The 16743-nt window shown below is 43.1% G+C and overlaps 1 protein-coding gene across 1 annotated transcript in view; it reads left to right on the top strand.

The window, feature by feature from the left end:
• Positions 1-10277: 10277 nt before the first annotated feature.
• The window catches only part of ARHGAP25 (Rho GTPase activating protein 25), a 95474-nt gene continuing 89008 nt past the window's right edge, over positions 10278-16743 (top strand). The window contains exon 1 of the mRNA XM_081264894.1: positions 10278-10569. Within this exon, the coding sequence (XP_081121020.1) occupies positions 10509-10569 (61 nt within the window). The 5' untranslated portion in view covers positions 10278-10508. The remainder of the gene's footprint in view (positions 10570-16743) is intronic.

Below are 16743 nucleotides of genomic sequence, written 5' to 3'. Positions count from 1 at the left end.
TTGTCTATCATGTATGAAGAATTTGTAAACTGTCAGGCACCATATGCGGTACTTTTCATTGATGACCTCTCATCAGCTTTAGGAGATAGATATGATTTGCCTATGAGAAAAGCAAAGCTTAGAAAGGCTAATCAACATGCCCATGGTCACACAGATAGGAGGCCAAGGAAGTACACTTTGAACCCAGGGGGTCTGGCTCAAAGGCCTCTCCACTCTTTAATGCCTTCTTATCCCCTAAATCAGGTTCCTGAACTCTCCAACCTTCCATTACACTTAAGGGCTCATGGATGCCCATGGACAGCTTTGTAAAGCACTGTGCAAACGTGAGCAACTGACACTTGATCAGACATCCTTAGACAGAAGATCCATAGTCACTTCTCCAAGAAGACTCCCTGCTCCCCAAGCTAGTGAGAGGCATGCTTGGTCTGGATTCATCTGGAAACACAAGATCTTGTGCTCCAGCAGAGGCACACCAGCTTCTGTATACTCTCTCTTCTTATGACACAATGGTGAAAAATCTGGGCTTAAGAGAGCCAACAGCAGCCCGAGTATACTGTGGCTGCGGGTGAGGGAGGAAGAATGGTCATCCACAGAGAGGAACACTCTGGTGGACTTACCCACGTGGGGCTCCTTGAGCTGCTGGCCTAGGCCTATAGTCCTACTCAGAAAGCAGCTGCAAAACAAAAAGCCATTACCTGGAGGGATTTTGAAAATGATAGGAATGAGCTTCATGTATTGGAATCCTTGCCACTATTGGTAATAGAAGAAACTGAGAAAGAGGGGACAGATAAAAACCTAGGATAATTATAGGAGGGATGGTAACCATCCAGAACAGGGTCAAGGAGGAAAAAGGGCTTCGGGCCCTGGGGCTCCCTCTAGGGATTAGTGGCAAGTCCAATGGATTCAGAGGACTTGGGAGAAAGGGCACCGAATCTTAACATCTTGACTGCTGATATCCATCTTTTGGGTGCTAGTATGAGGTGAGTGCTTGCACACTGCCAATAAGCAGGGCCTCCCTGAGGGATTCCTATGCTACATGGAGACTCTTGGACCCTTGAGAGTGGAGAGCATGGGATAGAAAATGTTGTCCCTCCACTCCTGTGCTCATCTGTCTTGCTTGGCCAGTTCATCCTGTAAATTGCTCTAACCTTCTCTCCTGGGGGTTAGGGCTCATAGCTGCACCCTCTGCTACAAGGCCTTGGAGACCAGGGAGACGGGGGAGACCAGTCAGTCTAGGATAGAGACACATTAGACCTATGAACATACCTTGGATGGTCTGACAAGCACAATGCTTGGTCCTGCAAGATCACATATAGTGGAAAGATAAGGCTCCCAGATATCCACAGAGCTTATTGCTCCAAAGAGGAGAGCTAGGCCCACTTTGGCAGGAGGAGAAATCCTAATTCATTGAGTATGAACATACTCAACACTGGAAGTGAGTGGGGTGGGGGTAAATATCTAATTAAGATATGACAGGGAAAGACCTTAATCAATGAGCCACTGGGGCCAGAAAGCAGAACTGCACAGCTGGAAAGCACCATCAGCTGAGGCCTCAGGAACTATCTGGGCAGCCTAGAAGGATGGCTTCCTGTCTTCCAGTGGGTGAACTATAGCCCTCTCTGAACTCAACTTCACACTGTGTTAAGGACCAGACACTGCTCCCCAACTTCCTAAACACCTATCCTCTAAGCTTACACCACATCAGAGCCTATAATGTTTATTTTGTTTGCTTGATTTTTGAGGAGGAGAGGAGGTCTCACTATGTTGCCCACGATTGTTGTTAAACTTAAGGACTCAAGTGACCCTCCTGCCTCAGCCCTGAGTAGCTGGGTGTGGGAGGCCAAACTAGCACATGACCATGTCTGCCTCCCCTTCTGATTGGTGAGGCATCGTGGGTCACTCTGTGGTTTGGTTGCCTAGGGAACCCAGACTATAGCCCCGATCTTTAGGGTGCAAGGGACTCTGTCTTCATGCAGGGGAGTACCTTCCCACATCCCCAGGGATCCAATGACCTCACCTATCCTTGTAAACCTGCCCCCCCTTAACTTTCATTGGATGGAAATTTCTAGGAATTTAGAGTCCTTGCTCTCCTGTCTGGGGAGCTTTGAGTGAGGGCAGAGGAGCCGTCCCCGAGCTTGATTTAAAGGTAAATTGTGTGTCTGTGTTTTATTCTGATGCCTTGGAAATTTTCCTCGAGTGACTTTTAGTTAACTGTCCATGCGGGTCATAGATGGCAGCTGGGACTACAGGAACCAGGCCCAGCTTGAACCAATGTTTGCTTCTCTTGAGCAAAACCTTTCTTTTACTAGCCTCTTTCTACATAAAGGAGAAGAAGGGTGTGCAGCTGACCCAGCTGGGGAAGCCCACAGTGCCTGACCTCTGTAGGATGCTCAGAATGTGGGATTTCAGACTCCTGTTCTCCCTGTAGATTGTTACCGATTGCATTTCCCAATGTTCTTCCAGAACCGTGTGTGTGTGTGTGTGTGTGTGTGTGTGTGTGTGTGTGTGTGTTTTACTGGGGAATTGAACTCAGGGGGCACTTTACCACTGAGCTACTCCCTAGCCCCTGTTATTTTATTTTGATACAGGGTCTTGCTGAAGTTGCTGAGAGTCTAAGTTGCCCGGGTCGGCCTCAAACTTGTGATCTTCCTGCCTCCATCTCCTAAATTGCTGGGATTACAGGCATATGCCACCATGCTAAGCCCTTCTAAACCACTTTGTGTGACCAAAATTATTGAAGGTCAAGGAAATAAGTCTTTTATATTATCTAAACTATCCTCCATCCCATGGATCTCAGTCATCAACACAAAACTCATATCCAACTGTCTATTGGACCAGGCTCATCTGAATGGTTACTGGGCATCTTTAACTTAATATGTGCTGATCTCTACCCTTTCACCAGCCTGCTCCTCCACTGTCTTTCTCATCTCAGTAGATGGGATCTCCATTTTTCTATTTTCTCAGACAATAACCTGTAATTTACTTTGATTTCTCCCTTTCTCTCACATCCTTCAACCAATCTTTTGGTTAACTTGATAAAACTGATTCAGGATACACTTGGAATCTAAGTACTTCTCACCACTTCCCTGGGCTACCACCAGAACACTTCCTAGTTCATATGGTATTGCTTTTGTAAAATTTAGAAGAACATCGTTCCCACATCTTCATGGTTGGACAGAGCTTTTATGCAGAGAATGTTCCTTTGGGTAGATGCGGCTCCACATTTAGGCTCTGGGCTAGTGCCTGATATGATGGCTGGGTTCCAGCCCCATCCACCCATGAGTGTGGTGTTTTGAACAGTGTAAAAACTGCACAACCATGAGGGGTGTGTTGGAGGATCCACACTGGTTCAGACCCACCGTCCTCACTCACCTGGACCATGACTTCAGCCTTTGATGTCTCTGCTTCTGTCTTAGCCTTCCAGCATTCTATTCTCAATGCAGAAGCTGTAGTGATCTTTAAAAACATGAATTAAATCACTCCTCCACAAAAACCTCATTGCAAGTAAAATCCAATGTCCTATAAAGCCCTGCACAGTGAGTCCCATCTTACCTCCTGACCCTATCTCCAATAATCTTCTCTTTCTTCCTTGTTTATGAGCTAGGCTCGCTCCCACCTCTGATGGAGCCCTGGGCTCTTGTACTTGACCTCCTTTCTAATGAAAGTTTCTTCCAAGTATGTTTAGCTGACTCATTCTCACTTCTTCAGTTCTTTACTCAAATGTAACTTCTTCTATGGAGACTTTGCTGTCCAACTATCTAAAACAACGCTCTCCCTCCTTTTCTCCTCTAAACTGACGCTTCTTGCCTCTTCCCAGAGCACTTCTTTTTTTTCTCAAAGCATTTTCTCCCATCTAACATGTTACACTTACTTCTTACACTTATTGTCTGTCTCTTCTCACTAGAATAAGCTCCATGGAAGCAGGCATTTGAACCTGGCTTGCTGTTGGGTGCATTCTTAGCAACTGGCAGCATCTGTTATGCAGGTGCACAATTTCTTTGGTATGTGTTGCATGGATAAGTGGCAGGAAGCAGAGTGGGCCTATCTCATTGAATTACATGAAATTGTTTTACAGGTCAAAAGTTATCAAATATTGTTAGCTTCTTGTGACTAGATCTAATATAATGTCACCCATAATAATGGCCAAAAGGAGGTGTTATGTGAAGGATATTTCTTCCCAATTTGCTCTGGGTGCTTCCACTTAAAGACATCAGTTCTCTTTATAACCCCTGCGTAATAAATTCCCCATTGAAATAGACATTTGTCTCCATAACCCCATGATCCACAGATTAACTTTCTTCCAGGTAAAATTACGGGTCCAATGCTGGGGATCCTGCCAGAGGCGAGGCCAGACAAGAGACGGAACACCTCCCACTCAGCTCCCACTCAGTGCTCAGAGGTGGAGGAACAAGGCTCTGGTCTGAGCCCAGGAGCCCAAACCTGGTTTACTGAGCTCACACAGAGAGTCCAGAGGACAGGAATCTCTTCCTCTGCCAAGTGATGTTTTTCATTGAATCTAAGGAAAAGAGAATAAAACCTAGAATGTGTACCTTGTAAATCCACTCAAAGAAATAGACTATTAAAATCCAAATGAAAAAGATCTTTACTTTTGGTGTCTCCACATTCCAAGATACATACACTGAGGAATCTATCATTCAAGATAGCAAGATGCAGCCATTAGCACTTAGTATTAGCTGCTGGTTGAGTGTCCCTATGACATGGGGGCCCATGTTCAGACACCTGCAGGAGTCAGATGGAAAATATAAACTAGGGCCGACTCACCTCCACCAAGAAATATGTTCAATCCCAAAGTGCTTAATGTCAGGCTAATTTCTTCTCGCTGCTTTTGAAAGAGATGTGGGTATAAAAAAGGGAGGAATAAGGGGAATTGCATGGATGGTGGAAGGAGAACCTCATCATTATACAAAATACATGTATGAAAATGTAAATTTGGTGTCAACATATTTTGTATACAGAGATATGATAAATTGTGGTATAAAGGTGTATTAAGAATTGTAATGCAAATAATACTAATAGTAAAGCTCATGTAAAATAAATAAATAAAATTTTTAAAAAATAAATAAATGTAAAAAAATGAAAAAATTAATCTTTTATTCTTATGTCTGTTATAAGGAACAATAATACAAGCGTGGCTACAATGATAACTGGCATGGCTTCACCAGAGAGTAAGGTTTTGGCCCAACTCAGTGCACTTGACACATTTGAAAGAGTCAGTCTGAGCTCTCTGCTCATCAGATCAACCATTGCAGTATCTCAATGGGCATTTTCAGGGAATACTTGTTTTTACTTAATAATGGCTCAAAAGCATAAGAGTAATGATACTGGCAGTTTTATCACAGCATATGTTCTATTTTATTATTTTTGATTTCTTACCATGACTAATTTATTAATTAAACTGTATCATAGGCATGTATGTATAGGAAAAAATAACATTGTATATAGGGCTTGGGACTATCTGAAGTTTCAGGTGTCCACTTGGAGGTCTTGAACATATTTTTTGTGGATAAAGGAAGACTGTGGTATATTATATGGTAACAACAATTTTCATTTTCTTTATATTTCTTTAAAAATTCTACAAAGATCATGGAATTCTTTTCTAGTATAACAATGAAAGGAATGTTCAAAATGTTCTGTCACCTCAGAGTAGAGTCCAGTCCTTCTGCAGTTGTCTCAGGCTCTGGCCCCAGTGGCTCCTGAAACCCCTGGCCATCTCCCACAGTAGCCATTCATCATTCCTGACACTTCCCTAAATGGGCTCCATGTTTTAACAGCTATCTGTCATTTTGTTGCCTACAGAGTTCTCTTCCTGATTCCCCACCTTGCTTCTTTTTTTTTTAAAGAGAGAGCGAGAGAGATAGAGCGAGAGAATTTTTTAATATTTACTTTTTAGTTTTTGGCGGACACATCTTTGTATGTGGTGCTGAGGATCGAACCCAGGCAGCACGCATACCAGGCGAGTGCACTACTGCTTGAGCCACATCCCCAGCCCCCCTCACTTTGCTTCTTGATGATTCTCTCATGGATCACATTTCCTGGGAAGCCACCCCTGACCATCCAAGCAGAGCTGCCCATTTCCTGCTCCTACCCTATGCATGCACCACTTTTGAACCTTGCACAGTACACCATTACATCTACACTTCTCTCTCATGAGTCATTTGAGGATGAGGCCAGATTCCCAACCATCCTTGTTTACTCAGCATCCAGCGGAGTCCTGGATAGATGTTTATGGAGGGAGCAAATGAATGAATGAATGAGTCTGTCTGAGTTCTAGGCTTACCGGGCTGCAGGAGATCTGAACTCAGGCACCCCATGAGTCCCTGAGTGCAATGGTCTCCAAACCCAGCCCACCCCCTTCTCCCTGCCCTCAACATTGATTCTCACTCTTCTTGTGTGTGTCCTGTCTCTGTGACTGGAATCTCTGCCCCTCCAGTGACCAGAGTCAGGATCATGGTCTCTCTCTCTCTCTCTCTCTCTCTCTCTCTCTCTCTCTCTCTCTCTTTCATAATAATTCCTCAGGGGTTAGCAATTCTGTCATGTAAATGGTGCTTGTGTATTTTCCCTTTTTTCCATGCCCACTGCTGCTGACCTCTCTCTCACACACAGTCAGATATCTCCCATACTGTCCTAACCCTTACCCTGCTAAAAGTCTTCATTGATCTCCAGTTCCCTGCGGGTAAAGTCAAACTCTTTACCAAAGCGCACTGGGCCTTGGGTGATGCCATCCCGACCAGCCCCAGCCTATGTTTCCAACTCCATCTCTCCTCCCTCTTATTCCATTCGTCCTTCTTAGGAGCAATCCAAAAAGTTCTTTCTTGCCTCTGTGCCTCCTGTATGCTGTTTGCTGTGTCTGGAACTCTTGTCTCCCTACCTCATTCAGCAAACCCTCCCCCCCCTCCCCCCCAGGATTGAACCAGAGGCACTTAACCACTGAGTTATATCCCCACCCTTTAAAACAATTTTTTTTTTTTAAATTTTGAGACAGGGTCTCTCTAAGTTGCTCAGGGTCTCGCTAAATTGCTTAGGCTGGCTTCCTTCCTCAGCCTCCCAAACTGCTGGGATTACAGGCATGTGCCACCACACCCAACAAACCTGACTTTGAAATCCACTTCTTCCCAGAAGCCTCTCCTCCTTCTCCTAGTCCCAATATGCTCCTTTCCATATCGCCTCCGTAGCTCCCTACACTTCTTCCAATACAACAGCACTTCTCATGCTATATTTAATAGTTAACTAAATTGTTCTTCTCCTTCAACAAACTATTAGCTGCACATGGGAGTGTGAGGGAAAGAGGGATGAAGGAGGGAGGCAGAAACCAGTTCTGCTTATTTGTGAACTTTTCTCCAATATCCAGCAAATATTTAATGCTTAATAAATGGTTAGCATTAATATGCAAATAAATGGATGAATTTTGCTTTTGTTATTGTGGATGTTAATTTCAACTTTAGGACCAGATATCTCTTCATTCCAGGAAAGTCAGAACAGGGGAGCAGTAAGAGGACAGATAGCAGCCTTCTACCCCCACCCAGGGACCTGACACCCCAAGGCGGCTCGGTTGGGGAAAGGCTGTGTACCGGGCCTTTCCAAGGCCACTTTTCCTGATTGCCTTTCTGAGTGTGCGCGATGCACAACTAACTTCCCCCATGGGTCATGAGTTTTTCCAAGACTCACAGGACACCACTCTAAAGAGTAAAGGAAGTTCCCTGTGTGTTTGTAAATGCCACCTTCAGAATATTTTCAGAGTTCTTAAGTTAAAGATCCCAGGACGGCAACTTTGGTTGATGTCAAGTTCCCCATGAGATGCTATTGGGCTAGGGCTCAGCTCGCTACCTCCTTTCCCCCACTCAGTTAGGTCAGGAGAAAGAACACTGGTGTTTGAGTCAGGCAGGCAGTAGAGCAAGATTGGAGGCTTCAAAGTCCTTGACTGGCAGAGTTAAGGTCAGAAGAATCTAGCACTGCTGGGGAGCTGAGGGCAGCTGGGTATACTGAATTGGTGAGATGGATCGAAGCCTTGATCTGCAAGCATTCCTGCCCTTCCTTTCTCCCCCTCTGCCTGCCCTTCCTTTCTCCCCCTCTGCCTGCCCCTCAGCGCTTGTGCACACTTCCTGCCTCAGTGACTTTGAACTTGGCCATGTGACCCGTGTTGGCTAATGGAATGCAAGCAGACAGGATGGAAGCAGAGGCTTGAAATACACTTGTGTGGTTCTTCAGTCTCATGTTTCTTTCATTTCCAATGGAAGAATATGCCCCACGTCACCACAGCTCCTTCAGCCTGGTCTCTAGATATGTTTTTAACAAGTTTAGCTTGAGATCGCTATTAGAGAGCAAAGCAGAGATTTAGAGTTCAGAGGGTGATCTGGGCTGGAAATATACAAGCAGTGATTGTAGATACATGGTGTCTAAAGTCTTACGATAGACCAGCTCACTTAGGTGTGAGTAGGGATGGAAAAGAAGTCCACTGAATGAGTCTTGGTTTCTACCAGTATTTAGAAATCAGGGAATCAGCAAGGACTCAGGAGAGCAGCCAGAGGGCAGGCAGATAATCAGGCCAGTCATAGCTTCCAGGAGCCACATGGAAAGAGAGCTCAGATCTGAAGAAAGTGGTCAACACTACTGACAGGTCAGCAAGATGAGGATGGAGAACTGACCTCAGAGATTAGTGACAGAAAAGTCACCAGTGTCTTTGATGAGAAGATATACTGCAGAGTATTGGGACAACTACATCAACAGGGAGAATTAGAAGAAAGTAAAAGGAAAGACATTTGCAAATGTTGACAACTCTTACCAAAGCTTTGCTCAGAAATGAAGGAGAGAAATGGGGCTACAGTCAAAGAAGTGGCATTAAGAGATTTTTGAAAAGATGGGATAAAATGAATAAGTTGAATACTGATGGGAAAGATCCAGGAAAGAGAGGAACATGAGGGTGCAGTAGGGCTGGGGAAGCCATCGGAGAGGGTTTATCCATTGCAGCAGGTTGAGCACACAGGCTCACATGCAGGTAGGTAGGTGGATTGGTGGGGGGAACTTGTAGGTGTTCATGTCCAGTTGCACCAGTTTTCTTAATGAGACAGGAAGCCAGATCATCAGCAGAGTAAGCATGTGGGAGGTGAAGAAGAAAGTATGAAAGTCACCCAGGGGACTGAAGAATGAATATGGGCCAAGAATGCATAACTCATCTGCTGGCCAGCAGTGATTATTCTGAGTGCTTTGTACCTGCTCTCTAACAGCCCTAGGAAGCAGGTTTTATTATTTGCTTCATTTGCAAACGAGAAAATTGAACCACAGAGTGGTCAAGAACTGGTTCCAAAGTCACACATCAAGGAACTTGATAAAGCTAAGACTTGAACATTGGCAGTCTGGTTCCAGGGCCCAAATGCCTAACCACTAGGTTAGGCTGACCCAGTTAAATACACGAAAGCCTGTCACAAACTAAATAGAATAAGGATAGAAATAGTGTTTGTGGTATAACCACTGTGTGTCAAGGTCTGTATTAGATGTCTTTGCAAAATTTCTATACAGCCACAGCTACCTCATTTTTTTTTCTAATGACAGTGAGGTTCAGAAAGATTCAATTGCTTGTTAGAAGTTGTAGAGCTAGAAAGTAGAAAAACTGAGTTTTGAATCCATGTTGGTCTGATTCTAAAACACACACCCTGGATTCAATGCCAAATAATCAAGATGATATTCGAGGGGTCTACCTGCCAAAATTGACTTATTGACTCAATACACCAAACCCTTCCTACATCAGGCTGGTAGAAACCTTTACCCTGTGCAGGCAGAGAGCCGACTACATGGTCCTTACATGAAAAGGATTTTAAAGAAGGTAACTTTGGCAGAATGCTGGCTGTCTACAGGCTACCTGGGGATGCTTGATCCTTTAAGTGAGGAGAACACAGTAGAAAAATATGGTGAAGGATCTTGGGATTTTGCTTTTCCTTTAAGTAAAACTGTAGCCCTATGTCACAGATGCTTTCGTTCCAGCTTGACAAGCATTTCCCCAAATGATTTTCTCAAGAAAGTGTGCTCCTCCTGCATCCTCCACACTGAGCAGCACCCACTTCCTCAAATGCAAGGAAGCAGACAGTTAAAGAAAAAAAAAAAAGCTGAGAGGAGCAGTTGTTTATTACAACTTTGCCTCAGTGAGGCCTGAGATTCTTTCGAACAGGATCTCTGCTTCCCACAACTCAGAGCAAAGTGTCACCTGGGATATTTCCGCTAAAACTGAAAGAAGGAAAGCAGGTATCAGTCCCTGGAAGACTGTGGGTGGGGAACGAGGGGAGTTTGGGTGCCATCCCCAACTGACAGATGGATGGACCTTGCATCTGAGAGAAAGGAGGAGACACGTTGCAGATCAACTTCAAACCTAACACGGCTTGTGAAGCGAACATTAAGGGGGAAAAGACAAGGCAGAGGACGAGATCGAAAAGTCCAGAAGGGCACCAACTGGGACAGACTGGCTGCTTCACCAGTTACTCACCCAAACCGAAAGCAAAATGTCCCTCAAGCTGCCAAGGAACTGGGATTTCAACCTGAAAATGGAGGCTGCAAAAATAGGTATGGCCCACGTGTCTTTTCATTGCCACTGTGGTTCTTGTACTTGAACACCCCCCCATTTGCATGTTGGTTTGCCGGGAGCCAAGTCTACTTAAACATGGATCTTGCAGCAAATTTGAGTTTGGGGCAGGAAATTTGCATTCAAATTAATATGCTGACACCAAGTTCCACCAAAATGTGGGGCGGGGAGGGTGAGACCTTTTTCTTCTGGAAATCGTGGAGAAATGGAGCTCCTTGGTGTATGAGATTGGGGTTCTTTGGTTGGTGGTAGGCTCCAGATCACACACAAACTGAATTTTTCTCTGTATATCACGGAAGAGCCATTTCCCTCTGGTTTGAAAACTCATCCACATTTTGAATGGCTTTTAGCAGGAGTCGGAAGGCTACAGTCTTCTGAAAGCCTCCATCAGTGAGTAAGCTCAACAGTATCCTGTTTTGTAAGCCCCGGGGGGGGGGGCACTGTGGGGCTACCTGTAGCAAAAAGTAGACAGAGAACAAGACAGAAACATTTGAAGGTCTCTAAAGGAACAGAATGGAAGGGAACTCAGAAAAGTGTTTTTAATTAGTTATCTTAAGGGATAATTCTAAAATAATCCGACCTTTAGTTCACACCTTTCCCTCTAGCGATGATGATACATTAATCTTCATCTTTTATTTAATTGTTATCACGATAGTCTTTATGTAAATGTATTATATGATTAAACTGATCACATTAATTCAGGGTAGCATTTAGTGATGCCTTTATATCTATACACATATTCCAAATAGTGAGATAACGTCCTTAATATTGGACATAGAGAAATGTTAAGGTGTTTGTAACAGCTTGAAAGTCTTGCTTGGAGCAAGTTTAAGGTTAGTAGCATGCAGTTGGCATGCTACTAAAATAAGTGTTCTATTGAAAAGTCACTAGTGGGGAGTGACTGAAAAAGGGTTCGAAAGAAAACTGAGTACTCAGAGAAACCAGTTGTCTTGGTAATTAGGGAGGACTGGTGCTCCCTAATCAAGTGGGCATCATCTTCTGCTGAAGTCATTTCAGAGACTAGGAATAGGTACTGTTTGTATCTCTTACATAAGCAAGAGCTCTTTTTCCTGTTGAAGTAAATATACTTGGCCAATGCTCACTCTATGTCATAAAAATTCATTTTCAAGGTAGAACTCCAATAGCTCTGTTCCTTTGGAAATTTCCTGCTTCTCCTTACATAAGGTCATTCTGCTCTCTCACTATTTGTGTTTGAGCAGGTATTGGGGTTTTACTCTCCCTCCGTTTAAAAATGGAAAACTTGAGAAAATTCCTAGGTAAGTGATTCCCCCCCTCCCCGGAATATAGAAAATTACCACATTAGATTCTCAAGCCTAGGATTAGTCTGTGTGGATTTCATGATTTCTACCAGCATTTCTGAAAGTGGGGTTCCATGGATACCCTTCTTCTCAGTCATCTCAAGTGCTGGTTAACAATTATAAACTCCTGGGCCCCCATCCTGATTCATGAAGTCAGAATCTCTGCAAAGAGGCTCAGGAGTTGGCATTTTAACAAGAACTAATCAGATGATGAACTGCTGCAGGTGCGGTGGTTCAAGTATACTAGCCTTGGAGAGTTATCATTCAGTTAGTCCAGGTACCAGGTACTCTGCTACCTGGTCACACAAGAAATATTTGTTGACTGAATAAAGTTGGACTACCAGATGATATTACTTAGTATTTTTTTTAATGAAAAAAGTAATGATAATGAAATTTAGAGGAGCCTTTAACATTATCCATGGCGTCAACAAGTTTGTTGCTCCGAGGGACTGGACTGCTGTGCACTGCATTTCACCAATGTGGTGGTATTAACTAGAATCCAGATCATGAGCTGAATTCTCAGAAAGAAGAGAGTTCCTGACTCAATTACAGACCCTGGGCTCCTCTTCAGCATCCTGTGTCCAGGTGCAACAGTAGGAACTAGCTTAATAGCAGCCACCTCCATTAGGAGGACCTGTGGAATTGGGAGTCATGTCAGGGAAGCCAATAATCTTTCATTTTTCCAGTCTGGTAATAAGGAGTAGATTAGGGTTTCTCGGCCTGGTCACTGTTGACATTTTTGGCTGGGTAATTCATTGTGGTAGGGGCTGTCCTGTGCACTATAAGATATTTAGCAGTGTCCCTGGCCTCTGCCCACTAGGTGGTAGGACCTCTCTATCACCAACCATTGTGTCAACTGGAAAATGTCTCTAGACATTGTTAAATATATCCTGAGGCATGGAGTGGGGGTGATAGTGTCCCTAGAGGATCACAAAAAGGGGTGATCATAAGGTCACTTGAAATTGGAACCCACAAATCACCTCATGATACACTCTCTAGCTTGATTTTTAGGAAGTTTTTTTTTTTTTTATTAAAATACGACTTCAGGAGGATAGACAGTAGCTCAGAAAGATCACCAGGATGGACACATGCTGGGGAAATAACAAGACACTGACCCACTGTGTTGCCCAAGAAAGGGCCCTGTCTTCTCTTGAGTTTCCAGTTCCCCTTAACCCTGAGTGCTGATCCAGGGCCGGAGTGAAAGCAAAAGTGTCTGAGAGTGGGGGAGACTGTCTGCTGCACTCCATCTCAGAGAGCTGAAGACCCTTGGATGGCAGGATGGCCCTAGAGACCACCATGATGAATCTTGGTGAAGTTATGAGAGCACATGACACAGGTCATCTTGACACAGGACCTATGGATCCTGATGGGAAACAGGGGTTGAAAGGAAGAGGGAGATACAGAACCAACCCTTGACTTGAGGGCCTAGGAGCACATGTTTCTTCCTTTGATCCTTTACCATTTTCAATTTTAATCCAGAAATTAGAACCAAATTAGAACCTTCCACTGTGTTCACTCAGTTACTCAGATACACATTTGTGTCTTTCCAGTGGGATTGTCATCCCTGGAAAGTAGGATCTGGCACATTTAGTGTCTTGCAATGTAGATGCCACATTGAGAGGATATCAACCATCCAAGGAAAGTCCCCTCTGCTTTGTGGTTTGGGAGTTTTTAGTTGAAAGATTACTGGGTGAATCTCAAGGCCACCCCTACTGAACTATTGCAAACACATCTTATTTTTTTTTCCTCAGATTCCCTAAGCCAAAATAGGAGAAAATGGAGCCAAGTAGGTAGATGATCCTAAGATACACAATGAAAGTAACTATGGAGGTGGTTGTGTTTAACTTTTTCCTCCTGAAATTTATTATTGAAAAAAAGAAAAGCTATTCAAAAACAGAAATTTATTCATTGTAGTCTCTAAGTAATGGAGTGAATAAAACCAATAATGGGTCCCCCCGAAACACTTGATTTTCCATTTTCTATAAGCCTAATCATTATTTATTTGACATAGTTTCTATTTTTGCCCTTTAAAACATCAGAGTAAGGGGCTGGGGATGTGGCTCAAGCGGTGGCGCGCTCGCCTGGCATGCGTGCGGCCCGGGTTCGATCCTCAGCACCACATACAAACAAAGATGTTGTGTCTGCCGAAAACTAAATATATATATATATATATATATATATATATATATATATATATATATATATATATATATATATAAATTCTCTCTCTCTCTCTAAGAAAAAATCAGAGTGAAGGTAATACAAATATTTGGTACTTAAAACTATCATAGTTCACTCAATTTATAAAACCGTAAGACTTTATGTAATAGAGATTATTATTCTTGTTAAAAGAAGTCAGATTTGAAAGTATAGTTTTAGATAGATTCATATATAAATACATAGAGATAGATTTGAATATATAAAGAAGTCTTGGGAAATATTTAAAAATAGGCAAATAACATGAATAGGTATTTCACAGAATAGAAAATAACACTTTGCCAATAAAAATGAAAAGATACTTAATATCAATAACCAGGGAATGCACATTAAAAGCAAAATTACATACTTGTTCTCACCCACCAAATTGACTAAAATGACTGCTCATACTGCTAGGAGCCACAAGTAAATAATATGATGCATGGCACTTTTGGTTGTAAGGTGACATGCCAGCTAGCCACTGAGATGATATGATTATGTTAAGATTTACATTCATATGGAAATTGGACTCCTGCTGTTCACCTTGGCCTGCTATGGGACTCATGTTATGGGACTCCTGGAGAGTTCCCATTGGTTGGGGAAGGATAGTAGGAGGAAATTCCGGGGGAGGTCCAAGCCCCCCGGTTCCGGTAGACGGTGCATGGGAGGACCGGGTTTAGTTTGCCGCGCCTACAGAGTATTGGCGGCTTTTTCAAAAATAAAGTTTTGTTCCTGCTTGAGTGGCTCGTGATTCTGTGCCCAGCCAAGACTGCGGCATCATACAAATGTTGTCCCCCGAGTGGAGCAGCAGGATCTCTCAAGGCTGAGGATACAACCATATTTGAAAACAGTTTGGCACGGCTCAGTAAAACCCATGATGCACAAATCCTACAAAGCGGCATTTTTCTCCTGAGACTATTCCCTAGAGAAGCTCTGTGCATGGGAACCACAATAAATGTGAAGATATTTTATAGCAATATTGCATGTAATAATGGAGACAGGAAACACTCCAATGCTCATCAATAATAGGAGGGGCTGGGGACATAGCTTAGTGGTAGAGCACTTACCTTGCATGTGTAAGCTCTGGGTTCAAATCCCCAGTACTGCAACACACGCGCGCGCGCACAAACACACATATACATACACACATGCACACAAAATGGGAAAGTGACTGTAGCATCTTTTTAAGATGGAATACTGCACAAAAGCAAAGTGCAATTAATTGTAGCTATGCACTTGTATGAAATTGAATATCAAAATCTTAATATTAGGCAAAAAAGGAAGTCATGGAAGAATAGAATGGAATTCTGTTTACCTCCCTATCTTCAGTAGCACATGAGAGTTTATATTACCTTATGCCAAATGAACAAAGAAACTCACATGTAAGTAAACACTCAAAAAATCTATAATGATTTATACCCTTTGTTAATAGTAGTGAGCTATAGGTAAAAATTTTATGGGTGAGATATACTCATCCACATATTTTTTTTACTTTACAAGTTCTTTCCAGGTTTTCTATAAAAAACAAGTATGAGCTGCATTATTAAAAATACCAAAAGCTAAAGCATATTGCCCATGGCTCATCCAGGCTCATACTGGCCTGCGTTGTTACAGAGGGCACATACCCTGTGGAAATCCAGCAGCCAGTTCCAAAGCTCTGGTCTAGCTGAAGAGGTTCCACTAAGAGAGGGCCATACATGTTTTTTTCTAGACTTTCTGGACTCCTAGTTTTATGAGACAAGGCCTTTTTCGATGAGTTACATGGTTCCACAGAGACCAGGTCAGTCTGCTTGAGCATATTTTGTGCCTTACCTGAACACTGAAATGCTGATTACTCAGCTGAGAATCCTAAAATTATGCAGTCTGTGATGAGCTGATCTTGTACACTTGGGGAGTTCAGTTTTGGTGAAAGAATTCTTTATGATTCATTATCAAACTCAACATGAGCTAATCCAGACCAGCCTGGATTCTGGACCTGGTGTAATGTGTTTGATATGGCTGATGTCACTGCATTTCCTGGTTCACTCCCAGGCCCTGATGGTTAAAGATCCCCTCACATGAAGGCTCCTTTATAAGAGCACGCCTTCCTTAAACTAAGAACATGGACACAAAAGTGCTTTTTTCCAGTGCCCACACATGCTTTTTGCAGAGGTTACACCATTCTTCTTCTTTTTAAAAATTTATTTATTTACTTTAGTTGTAGTTGGACACAATGCCTTTATTTTATTTACTTTTATGTAGTGCTGAGGATCAAACCCAGTGCCTCACACATGCTAGGCAAGCACTCTACCGCTGAACCACAACCCCAGCTGATGAGCTGATCTTGCACACTTGGGAGCTCAGTTTTTTATTGTTTGTTTGAGTAAAAATGTCTATCCCTGTGTTATTGACTTACCTTTAGTTATAAATTAAATTCTTTTCACGAGAGACATGCTTCTTGCTATCCAGGCTGAGAACCTTCTGGCTACCTGGGAAAAAGCGGTGGGTGTCATCTCTGGGCCTCCTGTAGCAGAATGAGGAGCAGCCTGAGTGGTGGAGGATAGACAAAACTTGTTTTATATTCACTTTTGCACAAAGTCCTGCCTGCAGACACAAGCATGGTCGGCTTATGACTCTCTCTGTTAGATTGGGAGCCAAGTG

This window comes from Spermophilus citellus (assembly GCF_964194105.1).
Source record: "Spermophilus citellus genome assembly, chromosome: 13".
Lineage (NCBI taxonomy): Eukaryota > Metazoa > Chordata > Mammalia > Rodentia > Sciuridae > Spermophilus > Spermophilus citellus.
This window is presented reverse-complemented; position numbering and strand designations above follow the sequence as displayed.